The 12188-nt window shown below is 44.5% G+C and overlaps 1 protein-coding gene across 1 annotated transcript in view; it reads left to right on the top strand.

The window, feature by feature from the left end:
• The window catches only part of LOC112564163 (fibroblast growth factor receptor 4-like), a 43510-nt gene that overhangs the window by 20467 nt on the left and 10855 nt on the right, over positions 1–12188 (top strand). Inside the window, 7 exon segments of the mRNA XM_025238795.1 lie at positions 5583–5749; positions 6300–6423; positions 7292–7324; positions 7327–7478; positions 7939–7947; positions 10322–10466; positions 10611–10834. Coding sequence (XP_025094580.1) covers positions 5583–5749; positions 6300–6423; positions 7292–7324; positions 7327–7478; positions 7939–7947; positions 10322–10466; positions 10611–10834 — 854 coding nt within the window.

The following is a 12188-nucleotide window of genomic DNA, read 5'->3' as shown; positions in this document are numbered from 1 at the left end:
GAGGGACTTATGGTTGCTTTCGACATATTTTGGCAAGACTGTTGCCTGCCCCTCGTGAAACAAGAAGTGATCGGGGGAGGTGCCCGTGGAATGAGATGGAGCACAGACTGCTGGATGTTGCCAACGTACAGACAGCGCGTGAGATTACACAGGGTCCACAGAGCATGTTTCGTGAGACTTTTACGAGATACACTTGCCCCGATCCTTTAGTGTAGACAAATCCTTTGCTGTGCTGTTATTGTGTCTTACACTAACCAGCAGTCTAGCCCACTCCCCAGAGCGGGAGTTTCTTCGTAATATGGAAAACGCGGATGAGGCAGTTATGAGCGGGCTTCTGAAATAGCTTTCTCCAGGATTTCACTAGGGAATAGTTTTTTTTTTTTTGACTGGCTTTTTTCAGTTCTTATTGTCTGGGTCATAAGCCTGCACGAGGAGATGCAGCCGGATTGTCTGGCTGCCTAATGAGCAGAGTTCAATGCGGTGCACTTAGGAACACCAGCTTGTTGGTTCGTTTCCACGGGTTTTCCGTGTTTGATAGCTTTTTTTTTTTTTGTTTTTTTTGTTAACAGGCTAGCTGGTACTTTGTTGACTAGCAGCTGTAGCGATCATTTGAAAATCTGAGAAACAATGTAGGGCCGCAAATATAAACTTGCAACACAAATGATTGTACTACGTATACAGTTTCGTAAAGTGGGTAACCTCGTGTTACTGACATGAATACGTTTTGTAAATGATTTTGGTTTCCAGGTTTATAGATTGTGCAGATGTGTTTCTGTTCTGCCTCCGAGAACAGTCTTAAACGACAGCCGGGCTGAGCATGCTTTTCATTATTCATTCCCGATGGCATGTCACCACCAGCGAGGAAGTCAGCTGGCGACAGTTTTTGATTATTGGTGTCGTAGTGTGTGCAGTGTGCGATGAAAAAGTATAGTGACAAATTGCTAAAAAAATAATTTGTAGAGCGCACTTTCTGGTGTGGAAGCAAATGTAATGTGCTGCAAACAAGAGAATACTACAAAAGAACCGACAGTTATTATAACGGCACAAATACGAGTACTAGCAAACGGAGAACAAAAGCGATGATTTTTTTAATGAGAGAAGTGACGCTTGCCACCAACGCAATGAGAATCGAGTGGTTTGGGCTCACAGCTCGTCTCAGACACCCTTTTGTTCTTTTATGTGAACCCTGCTTTACTGGCTGGACATAAAACAGCAGTTTCTCTTTCCGGTAATAGGAAACCGTGAGTCATTATTAGTGAGACCAAAGCGGAAAAGCTCCCTCACAGTCAGTAGCTCGTCGTCACCATTCCACTCCCCTTTCCAACGTTCGTTTTGTTGAGACTAGTCTGTATTCAGTGGCCGAGAGTTCTGACCTCTGATGGCACTGTACATATGACCTGTCGTGTTTCTCGTGTAAACTATCTCTCACTCGCCGCTCACCCACTCGTCCTTACAGAACGTTTCAGAATACTATTGTGTGACAGGCTTTTGGTGTGCACGTGCACCGCCTTTATGCACAGAACGATCGACCCACAGGCATCATCAACTTTGAAAAGACGGCTGTTTCTGTTGCTGCGGTGGCTGCTCCCCCCACACACACTTTCTGTAACCCGAGGAAGGCAGAATATCGCTATCCCAACCGACTTCCGGCTATTAATCATTAAACGAACGACACCAGTGCACCTTGTGGGATAGGAATGTAGCCTGTAGCACGCCAGAGTGAACCTCAATGGCTATTTGTTGAAAACTGAAACTGGTGTAACATGTGCCTTGCTTGTCCACCCCAAACTCCCCAAAAAGTCATCGCCGGCTGTCTACCAGTGACGTAACGCGGTCGAGGACGTGTTCGAGTAACGTTCGTAGCTTTTGTCTGGAAAGCTAGCGCACCTTTGGTACAGGAAAAAAAATAAACCTGTAAAATTAAGCGTTCCTAATGTCCTTTATTTTAAGTTTTCCCCTCCATATTTTTTACCCAAAGTCTTTCCAAGGAGAGGCACTATCCCACGTCCTTGCTCCACGCAGGCTTCCTCGAGGGTGTCGAGTAGCAACAGTAGGTTGGATGAGGGTGGGTAGGGGGATGGCGAAGGTTGGCGCGCTTCTTGAAGTACCGGAAAATACCAGGCAGCTCTACCTTCTTCAGCCTGAGATCCAGGGGTTCCTTTTTTTTTTTAGCCAGCCCGAGATGCACTCATGTGTGAAATTGTCTCCAGTCATGCCCGGCTTCAAGAAGGGGTAGTTCTCGATTCCACTGATGGGCAAGGCTGCAAGTAAACTCACACGTCAGCAAAGTTCTTGCAAACGCAGTGACTTGTGGGTAAAATCAGGGAAGGAAGAGCTGGCTAATGGAAGGTACGTGTGAGGATACAGGAGAGAATGTTTGAGGGGAGAAAGGGGGTTCTAGGAGAAAACGACAGGATCGTTTGGTGTACTGAAATCGTTGCAGAACTCCAGGTCCTCGTCGGTGATGGCTACAAACGGCAGTTTGCTGGGAGTTGGGTGCACGTGCGTTTTACACCCTGTCGTTAGTGGCAGTTCCACCGAACATGTCAGATGGGCGGGCAATCTTAGTGGTTCGGGTAAGGAAAGCGCCGGTACAATGTCGGTGCATATGTTGGGTATTTGGCCTGCCACGGCAAATATGTATAATGGGTGCTGGTCAGGTGTGACAGCAGGAAAAGAAGTCAGTTGTGCACACAACGCAGGCACTACACACATCTGGTACGCAGTTTACATAGTATGAAGATTGTACGGGGACATGAAATTCGAGGCCGGGGTTAAAACCTCCAGCGATTTTGCCTGCTCGGAAAAAATCGTCTATATACAGCGGGATGTTTTTAGTGCGAAGTTTGGTTACCATGACACTCGTCATCGCACTACCTTTTATCCTCCCTCCCCTTCTGCTCCTAAATGGTGTATTTGGCCACCACCCCCACCTGCATTTTTGGTTTTATCTTTTTACCTCGCTGCTGAGACATGGCACGAGAGCTGCAGTCATCTAGTTTTGCTTTAAGGTAGACTTTAAAAAAACTGTAGTAGTTGGCTGCAAAAACGGTGATTAGTACGATGTAGGACTGTTGGAACGCGAGTGTTAATGCTTTACCACATGGCTTGAAATGATGGTGTAGTGTGTGTGCGCGCGCGCGTGGGTGAGGGGTTAGGGGATTGTTTTTGTTTGCCCTTTGAGCAGGTGTGAACTTAGACCTGCGTGCCCAGTCCCCGAGACAAGCAAATTAATAAAAGTGCTTTTTTCCGTTTGTGACACATAAGCTAGTTTGCAGGTATTAGCTCTAGAGTTACCGCCTCAGTTCTCCATGTAAAAATGGATGCTCTGGATGGGGTATCTTCCTCGTAACCTTGCCCCCCTTTTCTCTGCATGTTGCATATGTGTACAGGGATAGTTGTCTTGCCGTGATACAGCCTTAGTTGCTGGCTCGGGGCAAAACACCAATTCCCTCCCTTCCCTGCGCACCCCTTACTCCCGTAAGGGAGACGAGAACCACGTGGTCCGTGCCTGTGCAAGACGGGATCGGATCAAGGAGAAGGATTTGGCATGACAGTGAATACCACTTTTGCATTTATTTACCTCCCGCCAGTGACAATATAAAATAAACGTTTATTTCCAGCCTGCCAACTCAGTCTGTCTAGAACTGTGCGAGCGCTTACACCATGTTCTGTTAAACACTGGAAGAAAACGACTTGGGTTAAAATAATTTTAAGTGCGAATCTCTTTTTTGCTTTTGTATACTTTCTTACATTTTTCGCATTTTTCGAAGTGACTGATGCATGACTGGCTGCTAGTAACATTTTATATATATATGAAACAGAAATGTCCACCTGTTGTCCGAGTTTTAAGTCCCCGCATCAGACACTTTGTGATTTCATACACTACAGGCCATCAATGTAACCATGAGCTTCATTTTGACTACTTCCCCATCCCGACATGCGACTTTGCCGGTTAACTGCTATATTCTTGCTTTGTTTTTGGAACGGTGGGAGTTTTAAATAGAATCGAGAACATTGTTTAAAAAGTTTTCAATGTCTCTCACCTTTATAAAGTACAACCTGATCATAAAAGCACGCGGCGATGTTGGGGGTGTGGAGAAGGCAAAGTGGTAGAAGAGTAACGGTGCAAGTCACCGGCCATGTCTCCAGTTTTATGTTGATGGAACGGAGATGGGGTGCAGGTGCGTGCTAACGATACCAGGCTGTGCCAGACGTGGGATTAGTCAGTACAGAGGAGGTCTTACCTGGACAGTAGTCTTACGGAAATATAACTAAACACACTTTCCTGCTTCCCAATCCCAACTTCTTTATTTGTATTGCTCAAAACATAACAGTTGATTGTCATCAGTACCGAATGAAAACTAAATCATCAAAACCGAAAGTGAGGCTTGAGTGTTGCATACGGTGCATGGTTTACTGGACTGCACGTCGGTGTCAACGTGTTGTTCGTTTGTTCGTTAGGGTCGCGTGTGTGATAGGCTGTGTGATGGAACACCCCACGAAAAAGAAAGTTTCGGCCAGCCGCCAGCACCTAGAGTTTTAGTTTTACAGGCACACACAATAACATGCACACGCCATAGAAAGAAAGAGGATGTCAGTAGAAGCGCAGTGCTACAAATGTACAGAAGTCCTTCCTGCTGGAAGTCCGCGTGCTGTGAGGTAGAAATGGGCTTTCCACTTTCCAGGGGAAGTATGGCGTTAGCGGTCCTTTTAGCACGTGGGACGTGTAGGTGAGTAGTGCGTGAGGCCATCCGGGCAAATGTAGTCTAGCTGCCTCAGGGTGGGGTGGTGGTGGTTGTGGTTGTAGGGGAAAGGGCGCGTGATTTGACGAGAAGTTTGACGTCGGCTTCGTCTTGGGCAGTGAGGGTGTAACAACTGCGAGTGATTTCCTCATCTCCACCCCTTCAAAAGAGAACAGACCGGAAAAAGGAATGACCTCTTTGATACCTCACTCTATTCCTTGTCCTTCCTCTGTGTGTGTGTGTGTTTACATTCACCGGGCGGTGACCTTGAAGCAGTTATCCACGTCCGTTGGCCCCTCGGTGCCCTTTGGCGTCTGAGTTGGTTCCGCGTCGCCTAGTACGAGATTGCGAATGGGGTCAGTTTCGCCTTTTAACTCGTCCGCCGAGCTGTGTGGAAAATTTACTACACCTAGTCTAGCACACGGCTGGGGTGTGTTTCGGCAGATAGGTAAACTATCAACTATCACCTTACAAGTCTTCTGTCCAAGTTAGTGTCGCAGCACCGTGGGGTGGTCTGCACCGATCGCAAGGAAGGAAAGAAAAGCAACGGAAGTGCAACACAATTTTCAAACAGAAAATGTAATGCGTGCATTTAGCAAGTGCTTTGCGAGAATCTGCTGCACATTTAGCTTATGTACTTGTTTCTGACCCCAACCTCCCACGCGCTTTTTTTCGCACCCAATCCTGCACCCGCCTTCTCTTCTCTCTGCCTCTCTTTGCTCCACCTGTCCTAATCCCCTCCCTTAGTGTTATCAGTTGTACCTGTCAGGATAAGCAAGGACCGTCCCAAGAGGGTTCGCTAACTTCACACTTGCAATTATTTGTCTGTGCCAACAGATGAAGAAGGCCCGCCACAGTGGTCCTATCGTATGACGGACATCAAGTCCTTGACCCGCACGGTCAACTCTTTTGTGGACTTGAAATGTCTGGCCAAGGGCTATCCTACCCCAAACATCACGTGGCTCAAAGATGGCGGGCCATTCCATCAGAGCAAAATGGGCAATGTGAGTACTACGAATAACAACACCTAAACTGGTCTAACGACAATTCTTTATAATTGTTGCAGTCATCTGTGCGAGTGTGACTTATAATGCCCCTTAATATTATTTTACATTTACTGATGGGCCCCGAAGAGCATTTTTATGTACTGTGATTCAAAAACAGTAAAGTTTGCTAAAGTGAAAAACCGTGAAGGACTGGATATGTAGAAGTACAAGTTATAACTTACAGTAGAGGTGATTGGAAGAAGTTGTGACCAAACATAAGTAGGGCATAATTGCCGGAGATGGGTAAGCATTAAAAAAACAGTTTAAAGTTTGGCCTGATTAGCATTATTTCATTTTGGGGGGAAGTGTCATGATACCTTGTTAGCTTATGACATTCTGGCGTGAAATTCGGCAAGATTCTGATGTGAATTTCTTACAGGGTTTACATAGGCGAAGCAGTAGTAATACAGATTTATCTTCAAAATAACATTGAGTGAAGTGAAATCAAATTTTATCTTGAAAATCGAATATAGATTTCATAGATGGCTTATTGGATTGGTGTCACCAGGTCAACATGAAAGGCTGGAGGCTGACAATAGGGGACCTGATGCCGGAGGACGAAGGAAAGTACACCTGCGTCATAACCAATCAGTACGGCTCTATCAACTGGACGTTTGTGGTGGAAATCATACGTAAGTCACTCTTTGTTTACCTGTCTATAAAGAGTAGTTTACGCTACCACCAGCATCATCAGTTTCCCCCAGCCATCAGCAAAAACAAAATATTAAAAATATTGCAGATGAAATTTAAACGTTTAGTTAAACAACGCTGAGAGGATCTGGAGAAAAGGATTAGGGGAAGGACCTTCCAAAGCACGCTAGACTAACGTCTTTGAATTAGTGAAATAGCTGGAAAATCAAAGGACACTTCCGGACCTCTGCGGTAGCGACAGGCCCTCGGCGATGAGGCCAACGCTCGGCGCGGCGGAGTATTTCCAGGATGAAGTGATGAAGTTGTAGGGAGGCGCGCGCATCGGAGATAGGAGCGACGTGTGATGCAGAGCAAAGTGCCGGTTCCTTCCAGGACCGTATCTGGTGGTTATCAGGCAGGGCGTTGATAATAGCCGCGCGCGGTCGGCGGAGTGACTGATCCCCCGTATTTTCCACACCTGACGGCGCTAATCTACTCGCTCGGTGCCGACTCGTAAAGTAGAGGTTGCCCTCAACTCCCAGGAGGGGCCACGGGTTGTACACTTCGCTCAGTTCGCCTTTTTTCGTTAAGCGTGCACAGAAAACATTTTATAACAGATGCACGCACATGTAAGTTGACATAATAACAAACATTTACCACAGACTTCATTCAGCCGACAATTCGTGATCTTCTCTTTTAATGCATTGTATGCACATTATTGCTGAGATGGACGAGATGAAAGAAATAATATGTAGGTTGGTTGGTTTGTTCGTCTGTTGTTTTTTTAAAAGACTGTCATCCTTCGTCGTTTGTGTCAGGTCTTGCTGTATCTTGCTTTCCGCCCGTTGAAAAGTTGTTTCTGCTCCACAGAGCGCCTGACTCACAAGCCCATCATTGAAGGCCCTGAAATCAAACTGTGGCCGTCGGTGACACGGCAGTTCTCACATGCAAGATAATCCTCAGTGACTTTCATCCTCACCTGCAATGGGTCAAGCACTACCAGGTCAATGGTTCCTACAAGTCGCCCAGTGGCGACCCCTACCTCAGAGTCATACAGGTAAGCATTTGTCGCAGATTGTTGGCCCTTTGATCCTTTGGACCCTTTCTGGTAATAGTTTGGTAACCGTATTAACAAAAATGGATATCATTTCAGAATCTCCCATGAGAGCTTGTTCCACTTGACTGGTTTGAGAATGCATTTAGTATAATTTGAGGTTTATCCTTATTATAGATGTTTTTTTAAACTTTCCCTTTAAATTAGTATCTATTGTGCTGTATGTCGTTGCAGATTATTATGTGATGAAAATATGTTTTTATGAAGTCGACACAAAGCAAGAAAGTTTTACTATTTCACTTATTTAGTTATTCAGTTTGTTGATAACTGTGTGCTCCTTTAACCTGTGCTCAGGTTATATGATGCACAGTTCTGGTTGTTAAGAATGAAGACTTTCTCTTGAAAAAAAAAAAAGTTGGTGCCCAGTATTTACGAGTCTCTTGTGTTTTATCGTCTCCAACAGGATGATCAGGTAATGAAACAACTGCCTTGTTCTGGCACGAAGATGTTGTGGTCATGTTAGTGTTATGCAGTCTTGCCAAAAGTCTAGGATGTAGTGTCAGTGGTGCATTTACAGTTTGTTTCGTTGTTTTTTGTTTGTTTGGTGGTGAATGTTCACAGGTTGCTGCTCCTGTGAGAAATCACGTGCTCTAAAATTATTTAGTTTCTTTTTTAAACATTAACTGAGTCTGATACTGAATGTTAAAGTACTCTCGCAGTTGTATATGTTCTTGTTGGCGTTCTGTGCTTAGGCTTGCTGTAGATATAGAAAATGTTTGCACTGTCACATGTGTAACACCTCCCCAGATTTGATATTGTCAGTGAATGTGAATTTTAACTGAATGCCTTGTTCGTTCACTTTATTTATTGATCTATTTAAGTTTTAATTTGTTGCCATTAATGTCGTGTTTAAATTTGACACGTCTGGCACATCTAATTAGTTTGCATGTTCGGTTTTTTCCCCTCAGACAATGGATGCTTAACTAAGCAAGTAACTTTAACATCAACGTTAGAAGAAATAAAACACTAACTTCACTTTAGGAGAGTTTGTGGCAGTGACTAAACAAGATCGCATCTTTCGCATGGAATAAACTAACTCCAGTTGAAAGACAATTCCCCCAATCTTACCCACACAGCCCTCACCCCAGCCTTCCATTTCCAAGGCTCTGCATATAGCACGACAGGACTTCGCTGTCACTCCATAGACACACATTCGTTCTTCTTGACATTCAGTTTCCACAAAATATCTGGTAAAATTATATAGAAGTATACATATTGACCCTTAGGTGTAAATGTTTGATAAGACTAGGCTTTGACTTAGCACTCAGAACATAACTGGAGAGATCACATGCCCGCGTGCGGACCTAGTGACAATGTCTTCTCACCTTAGCACCAGTTCTTTTCACGAGCAATGCTACAGCTAAACGCAAGTTTCTGTTAGTATTCCCAGTTTTCCTTCGGTTTTGTGAATAATTAACTCTATTCCTGCAACACACACACACACACACACAGAGCCAACGCATGCACGCACTAATGCATCAAGTGTTATTAGTCTCGGGTATTCACACATCAGCAGCTACATCGTTTTTCTTGTGTGATTTCGGCTGAGTGTGCATGGTTTTAACATGCACGAGTGTACTTGCTGCATGAAGGAGAAGTCACAGAGAGGGTGAGAGAAGCCGTCTGAACTTTGCAGGCAGATTTCTGGAAACATGTTTGTTGACGACACTAGAGGTGCGCTTTGTTCTGTAAAGCAAACATTATGTTAAGTGCTGGAAAAACAACAGAATAACGATTTCAACAGTGATGTGAATTTACCGAATAGTTAAGGCAAATCAAAAGCAGGGAAGAATGCTTAAATGTTACAAAGATAGTGAAAAAAGAGTAGTCTTATTTTTCAAGTTGTAATTCTGAAGAGATTATGTGCTTACCAAATCAAATTATAACTGTAACTTTTAGGATTTTTAGTTCTTGAAACTATTATTATACAAAGTTATTTGTTCATTTTTGGGGTCAGAATTATTCTGAAAGTAATCTGACATTGACGGGAAATCATTCGTTTTGTATGCGTTTTCCATCTCCGTTTTTGTTTTTGCATTTTTATATTTATTTATTGTTTACCATGACAGCTGTATGGCTGTTACATTCAGTTTCAACATGGAGGTAGGGAGCTAGTGTGTGTAGACTCTTATCTCCACATCTTTAAGGCGCACACACTGTACACATCATAGATCCCTAGATTACCTAGCAGCGCACTCTTTTTCTTGAATGTTCCTGCTCCTTGTGTTTCGGAATTTCTCATCGTCGTCGGCTTTAGCGATCAGTTATGCCAAGTTTACTTTCTGGCTGGCACTCGTTGCCGCGGAATCACCAGAAATAATGCTTCGTTGTTGGTAGTTTGAATGTGCCGTTTGTAATTAGCAGGGAAGCTTTTGTAGGAGACCTGTGGGCATTGTAAATCCCTGTAGTCAAAACTGCAGTCACCAGGAGACGGGCTCTCGCACATCGCTGTTTCTTTCTCCCTCCCTTCCTCCCATATCACACACACGTAAGTGCACGTGCAAACATCATTTTTTCCAATGCTATCTTTAAAGCAGTTTTGATTGTAAGTTGTGGAGTTTGAGTTTTTTTTTTTTTTTTTTTTTTTTTTGTTATGCTAAGTGAGTGAAGTGAAACAGTTAAATCATCCCTTCCCCTCTCCCCTCAGCATCCCCATAGTCTTGCATTGATGCGGGCATTATTGTAATCAGAAAAATACATTTTTATTGTGTGTGAAGCTGTGCGCCAGCAACTTTAATTAGTACGTAGATGTTGTTCTCACACTGCGGTGGTCTGTGGTTCTGCAGAGTGCAACAGTCAATAACAGCAACCCCGAGCAGCTGATTTTGTCCAATGTCTCGATGGAGGACGCTGGCTGGTACACCTGCCTCGTGGCCAACGCTATCGGCATGGAGTACGGTAGCGCGTGGCTGACTGTGGTGAAGGACCGAGGTAAGACCCTCGCTTAATCGCGGATATCTTGGTGCGGGCATTTTAATTCAACTCTTTCATCAAATGTAGCTCTTTGAATTTATGTTGAATGTTTGTGAGGCAAAGCAACGTATGTTGATCAAGGCTGTGGCTTGGTTGTTTCAGAGATGCTGCTTCCTCGCACTGGGCTGTCTTCAGACAACGCTTCCCTGGGAAACGCCGGAGGCTTTATATATGAGGACCCGCGTTTCATTGGCGGCGTGGCAGCCATCTTCATCGTGGCCGTTGTCATCTGCTTAGGGGTCGCCATCTGCTGCTGGAATCGTCAGCGTCGTCAGCGCATGCTTCAGCCACAGAAGCCCCTAAAGCGAGTCATCATCATGAAGCCGGTGAGTGCAGTTCACCATTCTTTATCCAGCGCGGTACTTCGGGGTTTTGGAAGACTTTTCCTGCGATGTTTTGCTCGTTAGACAAGTCAGTTGTCTTGACACGTCCTTACACAGGCAGGAAGGCAGACACAACTGGTTCAGTGCAGCCTGTAGCCAAGAGTAACACGATACACTGCTAGCAGTCGCCATTAAATGAAACATTAATAACACAGTTCTAGGTCGTCGCACGCGAGGGGAGTGTTAATAAAAACGCTGTTGCATTGTTGAGTTCACAAAGCACTTTCTGTAACTGAGAATGTTCACTGTCTGTCCACTCTCAGTTGATACCGTTAATTAAGGAAGGAAAAAATCACCAAGCGGTGTGTTGAAATGTTAGCTTGCTGGAAAGACATTGACATGTGTAGTCAGTCAGTGGTGCAGTGTACCAAGCCTGCTTCTGAAACACGTCACGGCCTTGTCAGAGCGAACGTCATTTCTTGCTTAAAAGTTATGTCGTCATGGCATGACGTCATTACAAACGCCTTCGCGTGCGTTTATTCTTTTTACGACTTGCACAGTTACTGACACGTGGTCGAGTCTTTACGACTTGCACACTTACTGACACGTGGTCGAGTTTTTACGACTTGCACACTTACTGACACGTGGTCGAGTTTTCTCGTAGTCTCACTCAGCAGTGGTGTGCATGGGGGTAGAGGAGATGTGAGCTGAGAGGGAAGCAGTCGCGAAACTGGCGCACAAGGCAGTTGTTTTCCTTCGCGTATCTCCTCTTCCTCCTCGCCAACAAATAAACTTTCCCGACATCTGACAGCTCCACAAGTTTGAGGTCGGCTTTCCGCGTGAAACAATTAAAAACATTTCCGTCGATTTTGCAGAAAACTTAATTCCGGACGCGCCCTAAGACAGACAACATTAACATAGCCGTTGGCTGGAAATGCCACGGATATGCATCACCCTTCTTGTCGCCACACACCGCTGTCACGGATGTCGTTTTCTGCCTGCAAGCACTCGATACTGTTAGATAACAAAACTCCGTCAGCCTCAAATGTCGCCTAAAAAAAAAAAAGTATATAAATATATTTTTCGGGGAGAGTCTCAATGCACGCACATCACTGTAAGGCTCAGCGTACTTCATGAAGAGTTCAGGTCGTTCAAATAAACATTTGCTTTATATAACTTTGTAATTGGCAGTTTATGAACTTTTCTTCTTTTTTTTTTTTAAGTTTTGAATCGTAGCAACAAAAGTATATTCTAAATTATGTCGGCATGTGAAAACCGCAGCACGCTACCATAGCTCCGTATCATAGCGGAAATATATTTGTACAAAACCGTACAAAAAAAAAAAAACTGTTAAAAA

Source organism: Pomacea canaliculata, linkage group LG5 (genome assembly GCF_003073045.1).
Source record: "Pomacea canaliculata isolate SZHN2017 linkage group LG5, ASM307304v1, whole genome shotgun sequence".
NCBI classification, from domain to species: Eukaryota; Metazoa; Mollusca; class Gastropoda; order Architaenioglossa; family Ampullariidae; genus Pomacea; species Pomacea canaliculata.
The sequence above is the reverse complement of the archived record's forward strand: the minus strand, read 5'-3'. Positions and strand labels throughout refer to the sequence as shown.